Source organism: Ascaphus truei, chromosome 7 (assembly GCF_040206685.1).
Source record: "Ascaphus truei isolate aAscTru1 chromosome 7, aAscTru1.hap1, whole genome shotgun sequence".
Classification (NCBI taxonomy): Eukaryota; Metazoa; Chordata; class Amphibia; order Anura; family Ascaphidae; genus Ascaphus; species Ascaphus truei.
This window is the reverse complement of record NC_134489.1, coordinates 79482848-79507853: the sequence shown is the minus strand read 5'-3', so window position 1 is coordinate 79507853 and position 25006 is coordinate 79482848. Positions and strand designations below refer to the sequence as shown.

At 39.4% G+C, this 25006-nt stretch overlaps 1 protein-coding gene across 6 annotated transcripts in view; it reads right to left on the bottom strand.

The window, feature by feature from the left end:
- Positions 1-25006, bottom strand: part of LOC142499606 (sodium channel protein type 2 subunit alpha-like) — a 167676-nt gene that overhangs the window by 87523 nt on the left and 55147 nt on the right. For all 6 annotated transcript variants that reach the window (XM_075609189.1, XM_075609192.1, XM_075609188.1 and 3 more), the window contains 7 exons: positions 18230-18293; positions 15797-15938; positions 13096-13302; positions 11736-12032; positions 10928-11266; positions 8260-8392; positions 2822-3060 (listed from right to left, as the gene is read on the bottom strand). In XM_075609189.1, coding sequence (XP_075465304.1) covers positions 2822-3060; positions 8260-8392; positions 10928-11266; positions 11736-12032; positions 13096-13302; positions 15797-15938; positions 18230-18293 — 1421 coding nt within the window. The remainder of the gene's footprint in view (positions 1-2821; positions 3061-8259; positions 8393-10927; positions 11267-11735; positions 12033-13095; positions 13303-15796; positions 15939-18229; positions 18294-25006) is intronic.

Sequence of the window (25006 nt, the reverse complement as noted above, 5' to 3'; positions counted from 1 at the left end):
GACTGTCATACTGTATGTAAGACATTTGATAAAAATCTTTGAGATGTGAATGACAGATATTTCAGGTTCGCTGTGTGATAACCCATATTAGAGATTAGTGAATCTCTCAATATATCTGAATAAACAGGATTTTTTTTTATGGCCATTGAGTTTTTTCTAGGGGTTGAATGTCTTACTTACAAAATAAGAACATTTTGACAAGCAGCATTAATTGTATTGCATTAATGCATTTATAGATATAGGTATCCAAAAGGAAAGCCTAATGTGTGTGGAATCTGGGTTAGATATATGTTGGAAGATCAACTGGGGCCATTTAAATGTATTATATTACCTTCTTTGATAAATCTGGTGATATTTTGCACTAGCTTTGCATCAGGTAACACCAATAATTATTGCCAAATAAAACAAAAATTCAGGACACATGTAACTTTAAAAACAATATCTGGGGGCAACAACATTTGATTTTTTTCTAAATCTATTACATTGTTAGTTTCAATCAGTTCATTATCCTTCTTTTTTTAGCTTGTTTTCCTCAAGCCATTTATTTTCTTAACTTGTCTGCCGATTTTAAAGGAGAATAAGAAGCTTTTCAACATTTGAAGGTGACCTCACTCAGCCGACTTCAATCATTGTTGTCAAGAGAGTATTTTAAGAAAATAATCAGATCATTTCAGTCTTTTAAACAGTTCAGTGATTCTCCACAGGTATACGATTTCCCATTTTAATACAAGTTAGGCTGGGACCATGGTGCTTTCGCCTGCGCAGAGGCTTGCGGAGGCTGGTCAGTGAGCGGGCGCTTACCTGGCCATGGTGGACGGGGCGTGCCGAGAGGCGTCACGGAGCTGGTTTGCCCTCATTTGGAAAACCGCTCACGTGACCGCCTGTCGCGCCAAGAAATCAGTTTGAACTGATTTCTTGCATAACGCGTGCCCCCTCCCGCTTCCGTGTGCACACACCCGCACGCCACATGGATGGGAACACTGCCTTAAGGCCCTTTTTGAAATCTGCAGAGTACAAGTCACATGGGGACATCCCTTAAAGTTAGAGGAAAGGAGATTTCACCAGCAACAAAGGAAAGGGTTCTTTACAGTAAGGGCACTAAAAATGTAGCATTAATTACCCATGGAGACTGTGATGGCAGATACAATAAATATCTTCAAAAAAAGGTTAGACATATTTTTAGAAAGGAAAGGTATACCGGGATATATCAAATACGTAAACATGGGAAGGATGTTGATCCACTGAGGAATGTGGTTGCTATTATTGGAGTCAGAAAGGAATTTCCCATATGAGACATAATTGGATAATGTTTCACTGGGATTCCTTCCTCTGGATCAATATACTGTAAATGCAAATATAGGATAAGTATCTGTCATCTAAATTTAGCATATGTTGAATTTAATGGACATACAGTATGTCTTATCTATTATGTAACAATGTAATTGATGTTTGTTTAGCTTTCACCAGTTCCAGTATTTTCAAATCTGCAGGTATTAGTTTTCTGTTTTCTTTAACATAACCATCAATATGAAACTTCTGTCCGTCTGCAGTTTTTTTTCTATTGGGAAGTTCCCATGACTCTATCATCAATTTTAGACCTAGACGCACTAAACTTCCTTAAGCTAATTAACGTGACGTTAACCTAACTTAACATAAGGTTAAGAGTAATGCTGTATCCACATTCACAGGTTTGAAATCTGAAATCCGCAAACAGGGTGAGTGTCCAGATTCCACCAATCCAGGTTGTTTTTGTATATAATTAGCTTTGTGGAAACCATGTTAACTCAAGGTGCAATCTTATTTTAGGTAATGCCATGGTAGGTTCCCTGATTTAACAGAGATTATTGGATCTAGGCCTTAGAAGGGTAGACAGTAGAAACAATGCATTTGCCTCTAAGGTTGAAGTAACCCACAAATCATATGTAAAAAACAAACAAAAGCTATATTAGAACAGTTACAAAACAGGTAAAACAATATTTACTGTAGCTTCACATTGACATTAACAATTTTATTGGCTGTAAATAGCACTGCCCATGTGAATTCAATTTATATCAATCTATATGATAGGGGAACGCAGATGCAAATCTAAATGAAGAGTCAAATAATGTAAATAAAAGTTAACACTAAGAGGAAAAGCATTCAATGAGAAAGTAGCTGTTAGCATGTTTAGACTATTAACCTTAGTATGACAACAAAAAACATGAGTATTCAACAAACTTTTACTTTAAACTGAGTTCAGTAACTTTTACAAATGTATTTTTCAGCACTTTTCCTTGCTCAAGCGCGGTTCAGTTGAAAGTGATTGAAGTAAACCTTTTAGTGAATCTACAGTAGGAATAAAAGTTAGCAGCAGTTATAGAATGGAGACTAAGGCATACTGTACACTGGGATTCATCATGCTCCGATCTACAATATCAATTTACATATAGATATAATAGGACCTAATTAATTATTTTTAACATGGGCAGAACTGCAACAAGAGTTTGGTTTGAAAATAAGCTGTTCAACTCATAATGGGTCTCTAATGCATTCCTGATATCCCAAGAGGTAAAACAAAAAGGAGAAGATGGGGTAGAGAGAGATACGACAGAGAGATGTGTGTTTGGAGACATGTGGGGCAGAGGAAGAAATAATAAAAGGTACATAGGGGAAGAGTGAAACATGAGAATGGCACATGGGATCAAGAGACAGAGTGGGATATACTGGGATGAGATAGCCAATGGTGTTTTTGATGTATCTTTAACTTTAAATGCTCCATTTTGAACCTTTGAAAACAACAATTGCATAAAATAGACTGCAAAATGTAAGCTATACAACTTACCAGATTTCCCACGTAAAGCACTTCACTAAAACGTTCGGTTATTGGGTAGTGTTCCATGGCCATAAACAATGTGTTTAAAACAATGCAGATTGTAATAGCAAGATCCACAAATGGGTCCATCACAATCATGTTGACAACGTGCTTTATTCTTAACCATCTTTCACTGCAGTCCCAGATTAAGTATGTGTTGGCAAATTTAGTCCAGCAAGGTGGACATTTTTCCCTGGATTCTTCAAGTTCTGTAAAAAAAAAAAAGACATTCTAGATCAATTACAGAAATTCTATCAATGACATTAAATAAGTTATAATTATACTGATTTATAGCAATTTGTTTTTATTTAGGATTAGACACCACAATTAATCCCTTTCAACTTCTTGTTCTTAACAAAATGAGCTTCTACTTGACACAAATCACAGATGTAAAGATGGTGTTGTACGTACAAGGCTGTAATAGCCAGTGTTAAAAATGATAGATTTACATATTATATAGGTAGTAGACATTTCTGCAGATAGCAATTCCTTTAATAACTGGCTTCCTTTTTCTGTGGATGAAATTAGCATATAACATTTTAAAATCCCACTACAGATTCTCTTCTTAACAATCAGAACAGGGCACTTGTAACATCTTGAAAGCTCATGTGCTAACACCATCAATTAAAAACGCTATGCAAACGGATGCACTTTTCTGCTCTAATAAAGCTTCCTTACCTATAATGTATTTCCTCTGTTCATCTTCTCACTGTACTTCCTACATGTAGTTGTGATCAGTTTACAAGGAAAAAACTTGTTGCTTATTCCTCTTGCCAAGATCCACCTTTTTTCCTTTAATTCTATTGTGTGCTAATATGCCAATGCAGGGGTGCGCAAACTCTTCTCCCTGCGCCCTCCTGCCTGCGCCCTCCTGCCTGCACTCACCCCCTGCTCACGCTCCCCCTCGGCTCCGGCGTCAAATGACGCTGCAGGGTCATGTGACGTCACATTGCCATGGCGACACGTCGCTGGAAAGTTAAGGTAAGTAAAGTTACAGAGGCCTCGCGCGATCCCCCGCATTTAATTTAAATGCCTTTGAGGAAGCGCGGGGCCTCTGTAACTGCTGCGCCCCCACCCCAGAAAATCTCCCCCAGTTTGTGCACCCCTGTGCCAATGCATACCATTAAACTCTCCCATCTTAATTATTGTAAACTACTACTAACAGGTCTCTATGCCTCACAACTTTATGCATTGCAATGTATCCAAATTGCTGTAGCTACAGTTATTTCACTTTCTCCAAGAACAGTGTCTGCTCATCTCCTCCATAAATCCATTAAATCCCTCTCCTGGCAACCCATCAAGTACAGTATCAGGTACAAAGTTCACCTCCTCTCCTTATAGGCTCTATGTTTGTCTGCTCCTCCCTACTGCACATATTAGCTTTGATTTCTCCCTGTTCATCTCCTGTGCTCTGCTCATAACTCTCTCTTTCTCTTCCACCCATTATATCTCTACTGCTCTCTTTCACATAAAACCTGTTCCCCTCACCGCCACATAACAGTAGAACTCCCTCATACTCACGATATGTCAAACACCATCTCTTGCCACCATCAAATCAAATCTGAAAACATACATTCTTAATGAAGCATTTTAATCATTGGGGCTCATGCTCCCCACACCGACAAAGGCACTTACCAACCATCATGCCATTCACTGCACTTACTCTGCCTCTAATGTCTCTCTACATCTTCCAATACGCCACTTAGATTGTAAACTCTCCAGGACTGGGGAAAGGATTCCCTTTCCTGCTGTCCGTTTGTACTGTATGTTTGGTGCACATATTATATTAAAGCCGCCTGTATTCTATTTCAAAGCACTATGCACATTGTTAGTACAATATAAATAAAATAAATATATAAATACGTACATACTAGAACTTGGTTTCTTGAGCAAGCATCACACCCGAAACTATTAGCCACCCCAGAGATGTTATTTTACCCATAACTATATTGCTTTACTAAACTTAATAAACATTCCAGCGAAAAAAAAATATCTTTCAGCACATTCCAAAGGCATTTCCATAATTATAAAGGAACAACAACTATTTAACATTTTAGTAATTAACTCCAATATTGAAATGAATTGCATCCTTGGTGGAGAGCAACATTTTACTTCACAATACAATGACCACCTCAGCTGCAAAGGGACTTGCAACAATTTTTATATCACAATGGGCTCTCTGTCAAAGTCCTCCTGAGTGGGACGGTTAGGAAGACCTTGAAAACGTTATACTGTAAACTCCCCCAAGAAAAACAGTCGCTATTATATTGGTACTGTAGATAGTTAATATTGTTTTTGTTATTTTATGTTTAATACATTGTGTCACATTTCCAATTGCAAGGTGCTTTCAAAATAAACAACAATAATATCATTTCAATAAAAATTATGCAAATTAGGAATATAACATAAAAAAGGAAGAACTTTTTAGGTAAATTTTAGGTAATTTCGCAGCCTCAAAAATGTGTAACTTGATTGATCTTTTCTGATGCAGCATCTAAAAACGAATGCAAAGTTATACCGCTTATAGTGCTGGCGACGGCGATGCGACTGATGACGTCACCCGTCGCCACCAGCGAAAGTTATAATTTAACTTTCAGCGACATTGCTTGCGACAGAATCATTGATTAGTTCAGAGATAGTCACATGTAGCGACTGAAAAATCAAATTTACCCGGCTTCCAAATTTTTGGTCACTCCATCGCTCCGTCGCGCTTACTATAAGCGCTCGCGACGGAGTCAATTGTTTTGTTTGGGAGCGCCGTCGCGTCGCCGTCACTATAAGCGCAGCCTAAGTCTACCCACAGCAAAATAAATATAATTATGTGGGTTATTTATTAAAAGTGCGATAGTGAAGATCGGGGGAATATTACGTGAAACTTCAATTTCTGCTTGTGACTGTGTAAGGTGCATGCAACCTGTTAATTCCTTTATTTAAAATGGCACTGAAAGATTAGGGAATTGTCTCCCCGAGAGCTTGTATTGAATACAGCTGTATATGCTAATTGAGCTGCCACAATTATGAATCAGATAATAATCAGAGCCCAACACACATACAATGCTCCTGTACACTAGAATGCGGTTAAGACTACCCACACGGTAACAAATTCCCTGTTGTCTATTTATCGAGCATCACAAACATCTTTGCAATTATTTCTCAAGTACAGATGGACAATTCTGTAAAGCATTTGGCAACACCAACATCTCAATGTGTGAAAAGTCACATTGTAATGTTTAAACGGTCAGAAAATAATGACATAAGGAAAATATAAAGCTGTACTGTATGTATTTATCATACTTGCAGTTTGCATCCTTTTTAACAGTGATCTGAGTTCTGTTATAAAGGCCCATATTTACAAAGTTGTGGTAAGCCATAAAACACCTTATGGGCCATTCAACTGAATGCCATGTAAGGCATCTTATCATTTAACACTAAATATGGGCAGTAGTCTCTTATTATAATAGCATTAGTTATAAACAATTACTCAAATTAACACTAGTAAGATTGTTTTTTTTAATCACAAAAAAATTCACCCGATGGATTGCGTGTGCTTGTCTGTCCTATTTTACTAGTGTCTCTCTCAAGGTGTGTGTGTGTGTGTGTGTGTGTGTGTGTGTGTGTGTGTGTGTGTGTGTGTGTGTGTGTGTGTGTGTGTGTGTGTGTGTGTGTGTGTGTGTGTGTGTGTGTATATATATATATATTTATATATATATGTATGTATATATATTTATATATATATATATACACACATATATCTAGATACCATATTTCCTCGATTGTTAGACACAACATCGATTGTAAGATACAACATCGATTTGGCCCTTACAATCGAGGAAAATTACTTTTTCATTTACCATGTTTCAGGAGAGGTCCCATGTCAGCGGAGGACGAAGCGGGCGCGTGGCAGGAGAGGTCCACGTCTGCAGATGTTGAAGATGCAAAGCGAGCGGGAGTGCAGTGGCTTCAGGACAGGACCCTAGTCTGCAGGTGAATGAAGATAAGAAGACAGCGGGCGGGCGTGCGGTGGCGGCGGCAGAGGCAGGAGATCATAATAGCAGGAGAGCTGAGCAGGAGTAGAGCGGCATAGGGGAACGGCTTGGGAGGTGCACACTGTAACACCGGAAGTTGACCGGTGTCTGACTTCCGGTTACAGTTTGCACCTCCCAAGCCGTTCCCCTATGCCGCTCTGCTCCTGCTCAACTCTCCTGCTATTATGATCTCCTACCGCCACCGCATGCCCGCCATCTTCTTATCTTCATTCACCTGCAGACTTGGGACCTGTCCTGCCGCCGCCGCACTCCAGCCGCACTCACCCCCGCTGTCCATCTTCAACCATCTGCAGACATGGGCATTCTCTTGCTGCCGCCACTGCCCACTTCGTCCTCCGCTGACATGGGACATCTCCTGAAACATTGTAAGTGAAAAGAGGTGGTTAGTACTGTACACACTTTTTTTATTTTTTTTATTTTAATACATCGATTCTAAGACGCACCCCGATTTCAGACGTGAAAATTGGAAAAAAGGTGCATCTTAGAATCGAGGAAATAGGGTATATGTGTATATATGTATGTATGTGTATGTATGTGTATGTATGTGTATGTAGGGATACCTCAAACCTCCCTCTAAATAACATACAGACCGCTAAAAAAAAAAGGATCATACCTGAGGTGCCTGGGTCATATTATAGTGAGATATGCAAAGTATATTTAAATGACTCACATACCACACTTCCAAAAAAGGATTTCTATAAGGACTACATTGAGTTGACAAGTCTAAGATACTGTTTGTGAGGTGCTGGTGTCAGGCCCAACTGGATTAGAACCCACAACCTTTGTTACGCTAGGCAGCCGCTCTAGCAGTGTGAGCCAAACCAGCTGATGACTAGATCACCACTGTCACAGCATACTTTTGAGCTCTACTGCTCACACCGGTAATCCAGCTATTAGCATATCTCACAGGTATCTCAGGTGTGCTCCTTTTTGTGCACTAGGAACATTGAAGTGGCAATGAGGAAGTGCAAGCTATCCGCTTCTAACAATGGTGTTAAAGTATTTGTTATCAGCTGGTTTAGCACACCCTGCTTTAGCATTTGCGTGTCAATTAAATATACTTTGCATATACAATTAGCATATCTCTCCGGGGTGCTCCTTTTTAAGCACAGAAGGCTCTCCCTATGTTATTTAGAGGGGACTTGAAACTCCACAAAAATTGATCTTGCTTCTAAAAATCTTGAAGTGGATTTCAGACAGAATCTGCCTGTAGTGGATCCTATGATGGATTCTGATATATGCAGAAAGATGGGGGAATGTCTCTCTTGAATTAGGAATGCCTACCCGCTCTTTGCTGAATACTATGCCTTGATATTGCTTAACACTTTAAAGTTGATTATGGTAAATGTAGAAAGTGTATACCTTCCATTGTATTTGTCAGATTACTGGCAATACTCAGAGCTCTTTGTCTAAGACCAGGATCTTCCAGAAAATCCATAGAAAGACGATAAGAACTCAATCTCCTTTTTCTTATCTCATTTTCTGTATTGGCGCCCTGAAAATGTAAACGAAAACAATGAGGAATAATTCTTCTTTTGCAAATGTTAGTAAGTGTACATGTATCGTTAGTGTATAGGAATAGCATGCTTCATGCAACCGCATGTACAGTAGCTAATCTGCATTGCCAGACTATTCTTGCTAAAATATCTTTGGATTCTATTTCAACAATTATTGAGTTTGTTACCACATGCAACAGCTTTTTACTGTGGTGCAGCAATTGCTATCCATTACAAATCGGAGGTCCGATGTCATCATTGATATGTGTACTGAGACACACAAAAACTAACTGTTCAGGGCGACTTGCCACGGAATATACTATTATTTCAAAATGACTTTAAATGACTTTACATAGTGGTTTAATATTGGTGTTTACAGAGTGTTGGGACATAATAAGACCTAATGACCTCTGGTAAATAAAAATGGTGTGCTCTGTAAAATGCAATTAGAAGATTCTGTGTGCGAGCACATTTTAAACTTGACCGATCTCAGAAATTGTACAGATAGAACTTAGGAACTGATTGCATGGGATTGCTATTTGTAATCATGTTGTACTGCAGGGATGGGCAACTTCAGACCCCAAGAGCCACCAACGGGTCAGGTTTTCAGGATATCCCTGCTTCAGCACAGGTGGCTCAATCAGTGGCTCAGTCAAAAAGAATGAGCCACTGATTGAGCCACCTGAGCAGAAGCAGGGATATAGGCACTGATTGAGCCACCTGTGCTGAAGCTGGGATATCCTGAAAACCTCTTTACTCTTGAAGACTGGAGTTGGCCATCACTGCAGTACTGTATTGTATTGAACACTGACCAGATAATAAGGCGTAGTTGTGTAATTTTAAAAGTGTGCATCTTAAAAGCTACAGAATGAAGAGTGCTTATTTTGTTTTTGTTTTTAAAGAAACCCAACAAAAAAGATTACAAACCTTTTGCAAAGTCCTGCGCAAGTAAAGGAAATGTTTCAACATCGAAAAGCCAAATAATTGATCCTATCTTATTATGTACAATTAAACAAAAATATTTTAAACGGTAGAGAAAAGGAAGGGAACTGTTCTATGGATATTCACTACTCTTCAACTATGATTTACTTTGCCACTGTATGGTAAGTGTAACAAATATGTTGATATGTTGCTTCCATTTAGAAATGTGCAAAACTATTTTCTTTGACAATTTTTATGTTTTTTTTTTCATTTTAGTTTTTTTAAAGTTTGCAATTTTTCACGATATTTTGCAAAGCATTACAGAGTTCAAACATAGAGAGTGTGTCTATTTAATAGAGTACCCATTGATTTATATACAGTACTTCCCAACACACTCATATGGAGATACCTATACACATGAGATCCTTGGAAAATAAGATCATTTCAATATGTAAGTACAGTATACTTATTTCCCAGGTATCTCAGGTGTGTTCACAGGTACCTCTCTTTAGAGTAACACTCCTGTATATTGAATAGAGGAAGGTTTGAGGAGGGTATATCAGTGGGTACTCTACTAAATAGGATTCACACATCTCTTCTTCCGTTGTTTATTATATGTTATCAATATTTCAAATAACACAAATTGTAGGATAATGCTACTTGAATGAAAGAAAAGAATGTGGAGCTGGTGTGGAGCCTGCTACAGATGCAGCGGTCATAATATTAACAAATCACGCGGTGTATATCTCGGAATACCCATGTCATGGTGCGGGATTTCTTCCAACCGTACCACCTTAAGACGCGAGTGCAGGCGAGTGCAGAAATTGGCATTTTAGTGTCGTGGTTTTTAAACACCTGAAATTGACACAGTAGCACAATACTGTACACATTACAATTAATTAATTTCATTGCATTTAATTGCACACAATCCATGAAAGTCAAACAAAGCAACCACAATAAATACGTGTGCTTGGGGCGATTGGCCGCGTTCATGCCGCGTGGAGTACAGCAGCACACATGAAACCGGCGCCGTGATTTCTTAAAATAATGGCCTCTGCATCTGTATTTCTGATGCGGTGCACTTGTGATGCATGTTGTAAGCCACAAAGGGTTTTTTAGGTAAAAATAAGATTTTAACTGGGATGTGCAGTATAGAACCTATGATATTTACGGAAGGATTAAAGCCAGTTACCTAAGGCACATACAGTATTGTAGAACCTTAAATATACATCAATGGGGACTTCATTGTATTACTGAAACATAATTACAAAATGTTGCTTTCATATATTTTCAGATTCATCTTCTTATATGCTAAACATATACTTTGCTAGATAGATGAACTAATTTGTAAGGCTTACATGCGTTATATGTACCATACCATACCTTGTTAGTTGTAAATACAGTAGGATTAGTTGTCTTAACTAATGTATAATAATAATTTATGCTGTTAGTAAATTATAGGCATTGCAAAAAGCAGTTGCATTCGCAGCTTGACCAACCAAAGATCAAGTGTTCCTGGAAACACTGATGGAAGCACTATAAAAAGGCTACCATGCCTAAACTATTTGAAACTTCCTTACATTGTCATCAGAAGTTGGTCTATCTATTATCACCTCTGGCAGAAGTAGTCCAACAGGCGATGTCGGAGCTGATGGACCACCGAGCAGGGAGACCACTCCATTGCAATCCACCGTGCTGTGCATCTTCCCGTTCACTGGCAGGGTCCTTGATGCTTTACTGGTTTGACTTATATTACTGTTCCGCCGTTCTCCTTGTCTGTTTGGTACGAACAATGAACCTCTTCTGCTCTCGTTGTCCTCAAATGTGCTGTGTTCATCATCTGCAAAGTCATTTTCTGACCCTACATCCTTCCCACGCCCTCTGAAGCTAAACAGGCTGGCTCTACTGTTGCGCCTCGGGGAAAACAGGGAGCCACGGATACTAAGCAGAGACTATCAAATAATAAAAAAGAAAACAATATTAAAATACTACCTTTATTATGTGTAAATGAAAGTGTTACTGTGTGAATCTATGCAGTAAGTTACTTTGGGCATAAAATTATTCAGGGGGAAACCCATCTGTGACATTTGAACAGACATTTAGAAGAAGGTTTAAAAAATGACATTGTTACTGTATAGTATTTCCTTATCATGCTCATAAAATACTAGTCCAATATGTTTATTGGTTGATGCAAAATTGTGATATTTCTTAGAATCATGTGTTTTGTTTGAAATATCTGTTGTTGAATGTGCAGTTTTTCAATCTTAAATGTTATTAAGAGTTAATATATTGTACTACTTCTACATATAAAAAAAATGTTTTCACACTTTCAGTCTCACACCGTGATCAAATATGCTACCATTAAAAGGTCATACGAAGGTATTTCTTTAGCTCCATCACAAGACAAAAATGTAACAGTACCTGATGTGGGGAGGAGTACTTCTTTTCATAGGTCAGTCGATTTCCTTCAATGGAAAACCGGAACCCTTTCCTTTTAATGCTTGTTTCTGATGTTGACTTGTGGAACTTTTCATCATCACCCTTCTCATCTCCCTTGCCGTGCTCTTTTTGTTTTCTTTTCTTTCTGTTTCTCCTCTCCTTGGCACTTTTTGAGCTTAGCTTTGATGCTTCAGAAGAGCTCTCCGAGAGCCCGCCAAACCCAGTGCCGCCACTGAATTCTCTTGATCCTACCATGGTATCTGCTGCTGCAGCTGCCGCCTATTAGAGAACAAAGGGTTACTACAAACATAACTATTTTTTATATATTGCGGTACATGTCACATTTGGGTGGTCATAGATTTTCACCCCGACTCTAAAAACTTTCGATTTGATGCAATTTGTTTAATTAGATGCTGAAGGGTATTTCTAATTGTTAATATATTCAATATGTGGATGTACCCAGCAAACTATAATACATAGTTCATTTTGGTAATACCATATAGAGTACATCATATCAAATCTAGCCTGTAAGCCCTTGCATCCCATTTTCATCTATCTGAAAAGCTGTTAAAAATGTTGTGTTTTTTTTATTTTGTATGCCATACAGTAATGGTACATTTGGGAATCAGTTATATTAAAAGAAACAGAATGACAGTATTCTGTTCAGGGAGAAACATAACAACCCACGTTTTACCCTTTATCTTCTAATCTCCCCAGCGTTGCTTCCTCCAGCTTGTGGAAGACAAGTTGGGGGAGTCCAAAACATTGACATCTTCAAATGTCTGTTAGTGTATGTATTACATCCAATTCAGCATAACTTACTGTAGCATCATAGTTTTGAGTGCTGGGAGACACAGCTAGCATGTTACCGCTGCTGACTAAACTTAGGGATACCATCCATACCAAAAGTCTCTTTGGATTACACAAATAAATCTACAGCCCCCTCCATTCACTACCAAATGGAATCCATGAGATCAAAGCATTGAAAAACTGTGAAGAGCTGTGTAAGACTTAATTAATACACGTGATCACAGATGAGTGATGAATATATAAATAACAATGGTGGGCATATTTAAAACTGAGAGTCCCTGAAAACATATTTGTCTTACATAGGAAACTACTGGATAATTTCATACAAACTCATGTAATCAGGATGAAAGGGGAAGATAGAGCAAATTTGTACCTCTTGATTGAGTAGCAGTTATAGGATTTAGAGACAATAGTGGAAGGGATTGCATTTGCTACACAACCTTCAGCCTTTTACATACTGTATCGTAAATATGTTATCACCAGACATGGATTGTGTGTCTGTTGGCTGTGGTATTCTTGAAAGCAATGTTACCTGAATTTCTTCCTGGTGTCTTCTCAATTGTTCCATCATCTGCTGAAATTCTATTTCTTTCTGCTCTGCTTCTTCTAACGTTGCCTGATTCTGTTCATCATAAGCCATGGCTACCACAGCCAAGATCAGGTTCACCAAGTAGAAGGAGCCCAGGAAAATTACCAGCACGAAAAAGATCATGTAGGTTTTGCCAGCAGCACGTAGCGTCTGAAAAATTCATATATTTTTATTTTTTCATTTTAGAAAGGAATTTCTAAAGACGAAGCCAATGAGGTCGTTTTAAAGTTTACCTGCTGCCTTCATCAGAGACACTGTACCCCAACCGGCTATTATGGCAGTCTACATTACATATTTATCAAGGTACTGTAGTGCCGACGATTATTCTAAAACAAACCTGGGACAATCTCCAAAAAGACCCAGGTACATGCTGGGTACATGCTGCAACATTTCACACATTTCTGCAGACAGACTAATGGCCCATCGGATTAACAGTGGGTGTCCCTGGCAGTCCCATTCAAACTGAATGGGACTGCCAGGAACCCCTGCTGTGTTTATCCGATGGGCAATTAGCCTCTGCAGAAATGTCACTGAAATGTACCCAGCATGTACCTGGCTAGTTTAAGGCAAGTTTAAGGCAAGTGTTAGAATACTCGTTTGCTCGTCTGTAGATTCTTGCAAGGTGGAGTCTAACCCATTACAATTAGTTAGTACATGAATTTAAATATTGGTTACTGTGTATTTGTTTACTTTGCTGTAACATTATGCAAATAAATAGGTGAGTTGTACTTGTTAGTATGTATTCACCTGCTCCCCTCCTTAGAGCAGAATCTCTAGAGTCAAATAACTCTTCTGACTCACTGTGAATGTTAAAATATGGGCAAATACAAACCATTATTAGGGAAGGTTGATCAGGCCTTGCTTATCTCTGATAATGGATTAGGGCATAGGAAGTGAGAGTCCATGTCAGGGATCTCATCGCTACAACTGAAGGCTTTACTCCACTAATAAGTGACTACAGACTGGGTTCAGTAGTTAGCCATTACTGTACTGACTAGTGTAAACATTTTAATGTGTACCACGGGTGGGTTATTCCCTCAGAAAGTCCTTATTTTTCTTAGTTTCACAATGCTATACCAGAAACAAAGCTCAAACTGACAAGACCAAAATGATCTGCATTTTAATGGCTGGTTCTCTATATTCACGAACCCTAACATGACAGCACAGGTTTTACTGCATACTAAAGCTTTGGGGAAATTTCTGTTCAAAAGAAATAGGAAAGATAAAAAGTAATGCTTGTCCTTCACATATGCTGTATCAATATTGCATGATATATTAAAGGTGTAAACAGCTTTGGGAATATAGTGACAGAAATGTGGAAACATAAGTAGTTCCTGTCCTTTCCTTAGCCCTGTAAGTAGCCCTAAAATGCTGATTATTTTCTGTTCAAAAAACCAGACAAATATGACACCAGCACTCCCCTAATAGTTATATGTAGGTCACATCCCTTGAGAAAGTGCCTCCGTGAAACGGCCGTCGGGATCGCTGCATTAGACTACCATGGGTATCTAAGTACTATTTAAGTACTATTGGAAGCATTTGCTTCATGACTTGCTGAGTCCACGACCACGATATATGTTCTATGAGATACTGTGTAACAGCTGATATGAGTACTTCTTACACCACTACAGTACTGCAAGTATCTTACTATTTTTAGACACTTCATAGCTGTTTCCATACACCAATGGGGTTTAGCACAGCTCACCCTGAGTGTTCCCTTTTAACACTCACGCAACCACAGTAATCACACCCTGTTATATTTGCATACACAGGGTCATACAGCTGATATGTTATCCATCTTCTACTGTACATGTGGCTAAGTGAGGGGGAGTTGGTATAACTAGCTCCTCAGTTGATATTCATCAAGCTATATACCTACTTCTGTGCTATCACTAGTCTTTTACTTGCTATTCATTTATGGACACTACATGCCTGTTAGACTAATTATGAGCATGGCTAACATTTAATATAGTACCAATTGTAGGGTGGTTGTGGGAGAGGGAAGTTTACCTAGGAGCTCCCTTCCTCCTAGTAGGCTCATCCGCCTATTTTTGTGAGGCTACCCAGCCTGGTTACTACCCTATGAAGGGACAGTGACAAGAATGACTGTGTTTGAGCTTCTACTTTTTGTAGCTCCCCCCTTTATTTGCCCCCTGGAGTATTTTTTAAAACCCTTTATTTTAACTTTATAAATACTAATAAACTTGTTTTTACATTACACGTCATATCACATCATCATACTTTTTGGATGTTCTGGGTTCTGCCTTGTTCCTATTTTAGGTCTACCTGACTATTGTACTATGTGATTGAGTGCTTATATATATAAGGGGATCTCAGTGGTCTACCGGCCCTTCTTGGGTCTGTTGCTCACCAGTACTTGATGTTTATGTCTATTTTCTGTTTCAGTTCTATTTTTAAAGAGATTACATTTTTATTGTTGATAATATTTTCACACAGGATGGAATGAAGCTTAGATTTTTCCTATTTCATCACCACTTCTAACACCAATATTGTGCACCTCCTATTTCTAATTAACTTTGTCACTGATATACAAGTCTTAAAAAATGTATGGTATATAGGTTAACATTCATCAAATACTTTAAGCTTACAAGAAATAAAGCATTTGTTCTGAAATTATGCTCACCAATTGATAAAGGTTTTCCCAAAAATCCTGAGTCATCAGTCGAAACAGGGACAAAAAAGCCCAGCTGAATGTGTCAAAGCTTGTATAGCCATAGTTGGGGTTTCTTCCAGCTTTTACACATACGTATCCTTTCGGACATTGCCTATACAAAAATAAAATTGAATATGAAGTAAGCAATACATTCCATCATACTACATGTTAAATGCATGAAAAACATCCATGCAAACATTGCAGGTAAGGCATTACCATAGAGTAAATACAGAAGGCATTTTTTTTAGCACCCTCTCTATCCACCTTTAAGACACATCTTAAAACACACTAACTTAAGCAAATGGGTAGCTTGGTGGCTGATACAATACAACTCATACATCAACCATGACCCCTTGCAGACACACTTACCAGAACACCATCCTACTATCTCTGTACGTTCTTCCTACTTACCAGTTAGATTGTAAGCAATTTGGGGCAGGGGCTCCTTTTCTTAATGTTACTTTTATGTCTGAAGCGCTTATTCCCATTTTTTGTTATATTATTATGTCACGTGTATTACTGCTGTGAAAGCACTACATAATTAAAGATATACATGCATACATAATATGACATCATGAACAGATATCATAGAAAGGTATTGGCCAATATTTACTAAAAAATTCTTCTGCAATAAGACACCTTACAGCTCATCAATTGGAATAAGCTGTAATATGTCTTCCAGCACTTATGGCAGAAGAGTGAAGAGTAATATTGGCCCTCATATTATATTATGGCAACTGTAATAAAATCTGCATTACTGTACATGTCAATTATTTGTTCACACATGAGAAGATATCACTAGAGTGTTGTGCTACACCAAGTTTTCCTAAAAATTAGGAATTTTAGGGAACTAATTATTGTGAAAACAATAAATACAATTTTGTTTTTTTTTCTGGTGACATATTGTTTCATTGTACTGTGGTATTCTGTGTTATCACGCATCAAATGGTAATGTGTTATACCACTAGGTAACATATCTCACTGTAGTCAAATGTGTGTTACAGGTGCGCCGACGAGTATTCTAAAACTTGCCATGGAAAATCTGGGGCAATCGCTAACAAGACTCAGGTACATGCTGGGTACATGCTGCAACATTTCAGTGACATTTATGCATACAGACTAATGGCCCATCGGATTAACACAGTTTAAATGGGACTGCCAGGGACCCCTGCTGTGTTAATCCGATGGGACATTAGTCTTTCTGCAGAAATGTCACTGAAATGTTGCAGCATGTACCCAGCATGTACCTGAGTCTTGTTGGTGATAGCCCCAGATTTTCCAAGGCAAGTTTTAGAATACTCATCGACGCACCTGTAAGTAGAGTTATTTTTTTTACTTGACAGTTCCATGCAATATGCAACATTTTTATATAAATGGCCGAATGTCGCACATTGAAGTATTCATAAATTAATTAATAATCGGAGAGCGTAACTGCCAATTAAAATCTTGCAAATATTTTTTGCCAACCTCAAGCTGGTGAGATTAATAGTTAAAAATTGCTGTTTTCTGTATTTTCAAAGATTTGCAAATTCGTTGGAGTTTGAAAAAAGTAATCGCAAGTGAAATTAAAAAAAAAAAATTGAATATTCAAAAAATCAAAAATGGAATATTAGAAAATTCTCAAAATAATTAAAGAAATGTGGAGAATATTACCCCCCCCCCCCCAAAAAAAGAATAAAATAAATAAAAATAAAATAGAAGTCAATTTGCCAAAAATAAAAACGGAACAATTTTTCAAAAATTGCAGAATCTTTAAGAATTCGGAAAAATTGAAAGAATGTTAATTTTTTTTTGAAAATATTAGAAAATTCGAATAATATAATAAAAATAATATAATAAAATAATTTAAAAAAATTCCAAAATGCAAAAAAAAAAAAAAATAGAATCACACTGAGACAATCGGCCATCTCTGATGATGTATAATATGGGAGAAGAAGGGTTAAAGGCATATTTAATAAGCAGTTTTCTGCCATAAAGAACCTTCCGACGCTGGAAGACACGTTAAAACCATTCAAGTCAATGAGCTGTTACCATCTTTCAGCATCGGAAGGTGTTTTCGTGCAGATGACTGCTTAGTAAACATGGGTTAAGTCTTACATACAGTATGAACACATCAGTAATAACCTTATTTTTTTTGCTATTGTACATATAGCTTGGTTTGTCAAATACAAATGAGCAGTTTAATGAATAGGCTCATATATCTCAAAAGGCAAAACTGGTGTAAATCTGGAACAAATACTGTATATGCAGCAGACGCACCAATGGAAAAATAAAGGCCTTTTCCTTTTTAGGGATTTTTTTTCTTTGTTAAACAGCGATACAATATATGATTATTTTTCTGCAAATAAAATAATCTTAGTTTTCAGCAAGTTTATTAAGAATAAAGTTTTCCATTTCTCTTACCCTGCATCTGAGCTGTTACCACAGAGAAGAGCATCTCTTTGCCCTTCCAAAACATAATATCGCTCTGTTTAGAAAGACAAAAAAAATGTGTTTGAAGATAGTTAACTTGCTAGTAACAATACAGTATTTTCATCAGGGAGCAAATTCAAAACAGCACAGAGAGATCCAAAGAGATTGTAATTAGTCCCTTACTTGCCAGAGGAATTTCATATCACAGCAATACTTATACCAGGGGTGGCCAACTCCAGTCCTCAAGGGCCAGGTTTTAAGGATATCCCTGCTTCAGCACAGGTGGCTCAATCAATGACCATGCCACTGATTGAGTCACCTGTGCTGAAGCAGGGATATCCTTAAAACTCAACCTATTGGTGGCCCTTGAGGACTGGAGTTGGCCACCCCTGACTTAAACATACAGTTGAGACAAGGAATTACTTTTGTTAGTGATTACTTAATCGCTAAAGTAAAACAATTTCTTCAGAGTGCAGGTCTCCTCTAAGAAGGAGATGCACAGTAGAGCCCTACTCACAAGTTCATAATGAAGTTCTCCATTTAATGTCAAAGCCAAGAACAGCGGAAAAACAACGTTTCAGGTCCCATATGGGATCTCTGTCTTAGAGGAGACCTGCACTTTGAAGAATTTGTTTGTCTATGTTGTGTTGGCTGCACAAGTAAGATTCTCCTCAACCAAAACGATTTCCCCGTACTTTGGAATTTTACTATAAATCACTAAAGTATTCACAAATTGTTATTAATTAGTAATACTAAAACCACATTAAAGGTTTATCTCCATTCAGTGAATAAGAAGGCTAGAACGAAAATATATTTAATTTCTGCTGCCCATACACATAGTAGTAGTTAGGACCTACAGAGGGGCCATGCTGTGACGTGGTTGTAGGCTTAAAATACTTTGACAAAAGAATTGAACTAAATGACCATTGTTTATAAGAAGATAAACAAATAAATATTTGACTATATAATTTGTCATGTTGGATGTAGTACTAGGGCTTTTTTTCTTTTGTTCTATAAACAGGGCCACCGACAGGGGGGGGAGAGCCGGGACAAGTGTCCCGGGCCCGGTGGTTGTGAGCGCCTGGCTGGCAGGTGATGTAAGTTGGGCCCGGCCAGACACAACTTCTGCATCCTGCTGCCGGGGCTCGGCTCTCCAAAGCTGCTACGAGTCTCCTGCCGGACCTGCCTCTTTCTGCCACACAGGGCGCTATTCTCTCTCTCTCTTTCCCGCCGGTGCACGCCAGAATCTGAGCCCAGCTTCCGGCACGCACCGGCAGGAGAGAGGCCTGACATGGGACAAAGAGGGAGGCCCGGCAAGAGGCCCACAGCAGCTGGGAAAAGCCAGGGGCCCGGCGTGGGAGAGAGAGGGAGGCCTGCATCAGCTGAGGAAGAGCCGGAGCAAGAGAGGCCGAGACCATCCCCAAGGAAAGTGTGTGTTGTATGTATTTGGGTGGGTGGGGAGGGGGGTAGTGTTGTATGTATTTGTGGGATAGTGCTGTATGTATTTGGGTGGGTGGGGAGGGGGGTAATATTGTATGTATTTGTGGGATAGTGTTGTATGTATTTGGAGGGGTATTGTCGTACGTATTTGGGGTCAGTATTGTATGTATTTGGGGGGTAGTGTAATATATATTTGGGGTGTAGTGTTGTACTGCACCGACACACTTTATTCGAGCAAATACCCAGTATGTACCTGGCAGATACCTGGAATGCGCCGCTCCTCACCTCTGACAAGCCCCGTTGCATTTGCCTTCCCAGCCTGGGTTCATGCCTGGCTGACGGGCGGCTGATCTGTTAAATGATAATGATTAGGATTTAATAGGCTGCAATGCTTCGCGTGTCTACCAGATGGCATAAATTCATGAATTGTAATGCAGTATATATATATATATACTGTGCAGTATTGCAGCCAGCGGGAATAAAATGCTTCAATCCCTGCCTGAAAATAACCCAATGCACTCGGGCAGAAAACAGTCATAAACCTCAATACACCCGGGTATACCCGAATTCGTGGGACTAGCCGAGCTCGAATAAAGTGTGTCGCCAGTGTATGTATTTGGAGATGGGGGTGGTGTTTTATGTATTTTGTAGGGGGATTATTGTGTGTGTGTGTGTGAGAGTGAGATTGTGTGGGTATTGTGAGAGGATAATTATTGTGGGGGAGATTATGGGGGGGAGACTTGTATGGGTATTGGGGGTGTTGTGTCTGTGTGTGGTGGGAGAAATTGTGTGTGTGCTTGTGTCCATGGGGGAGGACAGAATGAGTGTGAGGAGGGGAGGATTGAGTAAGAGGGGGGTAATTGAGTGATAGCGGAGGGGGGAGCATGGGAATGAGAAAGACAGTGAGCGGTGAGGGGAGAGAGTGAGTGAGGAAAAGAGGGGGTAAGAGTGAGAGACGGGGGAGATAAATACATGGTGAGAGGGGGGGATAGAGGAGGGGGTTCACGAGGTGTGAAAGGGAAGGGCTTGCAAGACCTCTGACACGGGGGGGGGGGGCTGGTCAAAACTCTAGTCCTGGGTCCCAGGCCACTGCCTATACATGAGGTCACAATCGTAATTATTTATTTATTTATAAAATATTTTACCAGGAAGTAATACATTGAGAGTTACCTCTCGTTTTCAAGTATGTCCTGGGCACAGAGTTAAGACAAATAATACATGGTTACAAATACAGTTACATAAATGAACAGGGTATACATTATATAAAAGACATTGCATGCACAGTTAAAGAAAATATATATTATGGGCGAATGAAACAGTTGCAGACCAGATTAAAATGTGAGACAGCCTTAGATTTGAAAGAACTTAAACTGGTGGTGGATGTGAGAGTCTCTGGTAGGTTGTTCCAGTTTTGGGGTGCACGGTAAGAGAAAGAGGAACGGCCGGATACTTTGTTGAGCCTTGTGACCATGAACAGTCTTTTGGAGTCTGATCTCAGGTGATAGATGCTGCATGTGGTAGGGGTGAGGAGCTTGTTCAGATAGCTGGGTAGCTTGCCCTTAAAGGCAAGAGAGGAAAGGTGAACTTTGCGCCTAGACTCTAGTGATGACCAATCTAGTTCTTTGAGCATTTCGCAGTGATGTGTGTTGTAGTTGCATTGGAGAACAAAACGACAAATTGAATTGTAGAGGGTGTCAAGTTTGCTAAGGTGGGTTTGAGGAGCCGTGCCATATACTATGTCTCCATAGTCAATAATTGGCATTAGCATCTGCTGTGCGATACGCTTTCTGACCAGGAGACTTAGGGAGGATTTGTTCCTGTAAAGTACCCCTAGTTTGGCATAGGTCTTGGTTGTCAGGGTATCAATGTGCATCCCGAATGTTAAGTGGGAGTCAAACCATAAGCCCAGGTATTTAAAACTAGTGACAGGGGTTAGGGTGGTGTTAGCGTTGGTTCTAATCTGGAGCTCAGTCGCTGGAAGCTTTAAAAATTTAGTCTTGGTCCTAAATACCATTGTTACAGTCTTGTCAGTGTTTAAAAACAGTTTGTTTTGGGAAATCCAGTTTTCGAGTCTCAAAAAGTCAGACTGAAGTATGTGTTGAAGGTCAGAGAGGCTATGGCTGTGTGCATATAGGATTGTGTCATCTGCATACACGTGTATTGAGGCTTCCTTACAAGCTGTGGGAAGATCATTGATGAACACTGAGAAGAGTAGGGGCCCCAGAACAGAGCCTTGCGGGACACCACAGGTGATATCCAGGGGGTTGGAGTTAGAGCCTGAGATGGACACATGTTGGGATCTTCCTGATAGGTAGGATTGAAACCAGTTTAAAGCATGCTTCCCTATTCCAGAGCTCTGGAGTTTGTTAAGCAGGATAGCATGATCAACTGTATCAAAAGCCTTTGCAAAATCTAGGCATACTGCACCAGTGAGTTGTCCCTGTTCCATTCCACAATGGATTTCATTGCAAACTTTTAGCAGTGTAGTTACCGTGGAGTGTTTGGGACGAAACCCAGATTGGAATTGGCTAGGGAAATTTGTCTTGGTATAGTAATCGCTTAATTGGGAGTGGACACATTTTTCCATGACTTTGGATAGAATTGGGAGAAGTGAGATTGGTCTGTAGTTTGAGACAGTGTTTTTTGTCCCCACTTTTGAAGATTGGGACAACTTTGGCAGTTTTCCAGGTCTTAGGGATATGGCCTGCAGACAGGATAGAGTTGACTATGGAAGCAATTGGTTTGGCAATGGCTGGGGCACCAAAACGTAGGAACCTAGATTGTAGTTAGTCAGGTCCGCATTGGCTGCTTAGTTTTAGTTTGAGGAGCGCTTGTGTAATCTCCTCTTCAGATACTGGGCCAAATTGAAAATTGTGGGCAGTGTTGGGAGCGGGTGGAGCTATGTGGGCACTCCCAGGATGAGATTCAGGTTTGTGGTTTGGGCTGCGTTTCGCTAATAAGTTAGTGGCACACCCTACAAAGTAATCATTAAATGCATTTGCAATGTCAGTGGGGTTTGTCAGAGTAATATCCCCCTTAGTGATATTACTTGGTTGTTGATGGTTAGGAGGCTGGAATATATTGTTGATAACCTTCCAGAAGTTAGCTGGGTTTGATGTATTTTGGTGGAGATTGTCAGAGTAATATTGTGCTTTTACGTGCCTTGTTTGTCTTGTGCACATGTTCCGCAGGCATCTGTAGTGATTGAGTTCCTTGGTAGTGCCATTTACTTTGTAGCTTTTCCACAAGGTATCCCTGAGCTGGTAGAGTGCAATAAGGTCAGTTGTAACCCATGGAAGATGGGCCCCCCGTACCCTTATTTTGCATAGTGGATCATGGGTATCGCAGAGTTTTAAGAACTTGGATTGGAAATAGTCGAGCGCAGAATCAGGGTCGGGAATTAAATCGATTCTGTGCCATGGGCAGTTGGTAAGGTCATCCAGAAACTGTTGTGGGTTAAAGTTTTTAAATGTTCTAGTGAGGAGATCTTTAGTGCTTGAATGGGGCGTTTTAATTTTCCTTACAAAGTACACTATTGCATGGTCACTGAAAATGTCAGGAAGGATGCCAGAGGATTGGATTCTGCAGGGGTTTGAGGAGAGAATCCAGTCTAGCAAGGAATGGTTATGCGATTTCTGGTTTATCCGTGTGGGTTGGGAAATGAGTTGTGATAGGTTAAGTGACTTGAGTTGTATCTGGATTTTATGGTTTTTAGGGTCAAGCCAATTGAAGTTGAAATCCCCAAGAACTAGCAGCTCACTCTTCTCGTTCAGAGAGGAAATGGAGCCTAGAAACTGGGTGATATCAGCCAGGGATTGTAGAGGGGCTTTAGGGGGGCGGTAGATGCCAGCGAGCAAGATGGGCTTAGAAAAGGGGAGGCAGATTTTGCCAACTAGAATTTCAAAAGAGGGTGGGCTTGGGGGGCAATTTAACAGTGTAAATTGTAATGTATCTGCAATATAAAATAAAACCCCTCCTCCTCTCTTTGACCTATCTCTCCTAAAAATGGAGTATCCCTGAATGGCGATACTTGCATCAGGGGTTTTAGGGGTTAGCCATGTTTCTGTAAGAACGATGGCTTTGGGTAGTAGCACTCTTTGTGACACAAATATATATGATGTGGTGGGTTTGGGATCTGAGCTTACAGGGCTGTGTGTCCCCATACAAATAATCTAAAATATTTTAAAATGTCTGCTTATTTCTAAGGTTATTGTGCTTATTTATTCTTTGGTCTATTTAGTTCTTGTAATAAATTTCAGAGATGAAATCTAAGTTGTTAAGTTGTTCTTTAATTCATTGTTGGAGAGGAATGTATACGAGTACAGATAAAATCTGGTGAATATTAGCAAATGTGTCCCGGAAGATGATTTGCAATACAAATAATTGTGAACAACTGTAAACCTAAAGGAAGTCAATGTATCAAGTTTCCAGATTTTTTATCTTTTGGCTTTAGAATGACGTTAAAAGAGCCATTTATGATATGTGACACTTCACTTAATTGTACCACTGTACTTTTCTTCTATTACGCCCTACTTGTCCATAAAGTGAAACATAGGCCTAGATGAACTAATGGAAGACATCACTGCGTTGAAAATGTACATTCTCAAAAAATGGGATCACATCAATATTTTTTAAGAAATATGCTATATTTACTAAGAAATGCGTATGCATACTGTACATAGGTTGCAAAAAACAACCTCATTTGGATATACCAAAAAAAGCAGTAACAATAAATAATGCTTGGGATACAAAACAAGCATTAACTTGTAGAAATCTGCGTTAGTCAGCTCATGTGATGCCATTGTGTGTGCGTTCGGGCGAGGGAGGAATTGGACGACCATGAGGTTATGTAATAGGACTTTTAACAAAACCTTATGACACAAAATTATTTAGCCACTTTGATGCTACCAATGCATTGCAAACTAATGCATTCAGGCACCAAAGCGGTTAACATACAGCATAAACACGCTGTGAATAAAATACAGGAAATATGACATGTATATGTGCTGGCTGCATGTTTTTCTAAGAAGTTCATATGATAATAAGCAATATGTTGAACACTGTTAATATTATGTATTTTTATCATCCATTCTAGATTGACTAGGCTTATCTTCCTCATGTATTTAGTAGCCATTATATACATAGATATGATCACCTAGACCAGGGGTGCCCAAACTTTTTTGTTTGGGTCCCCCTGCCTGCTCCCCCCCCCCCCTTTGCTCACGCCCCCACCCCCCATACCTTTTCTCCGGCATCGGCGGAGCCATTTGACATCACGACTTCATGTGACGCATGGCAACGCGTCGTCATTTGACTCTGCGTTGTCAT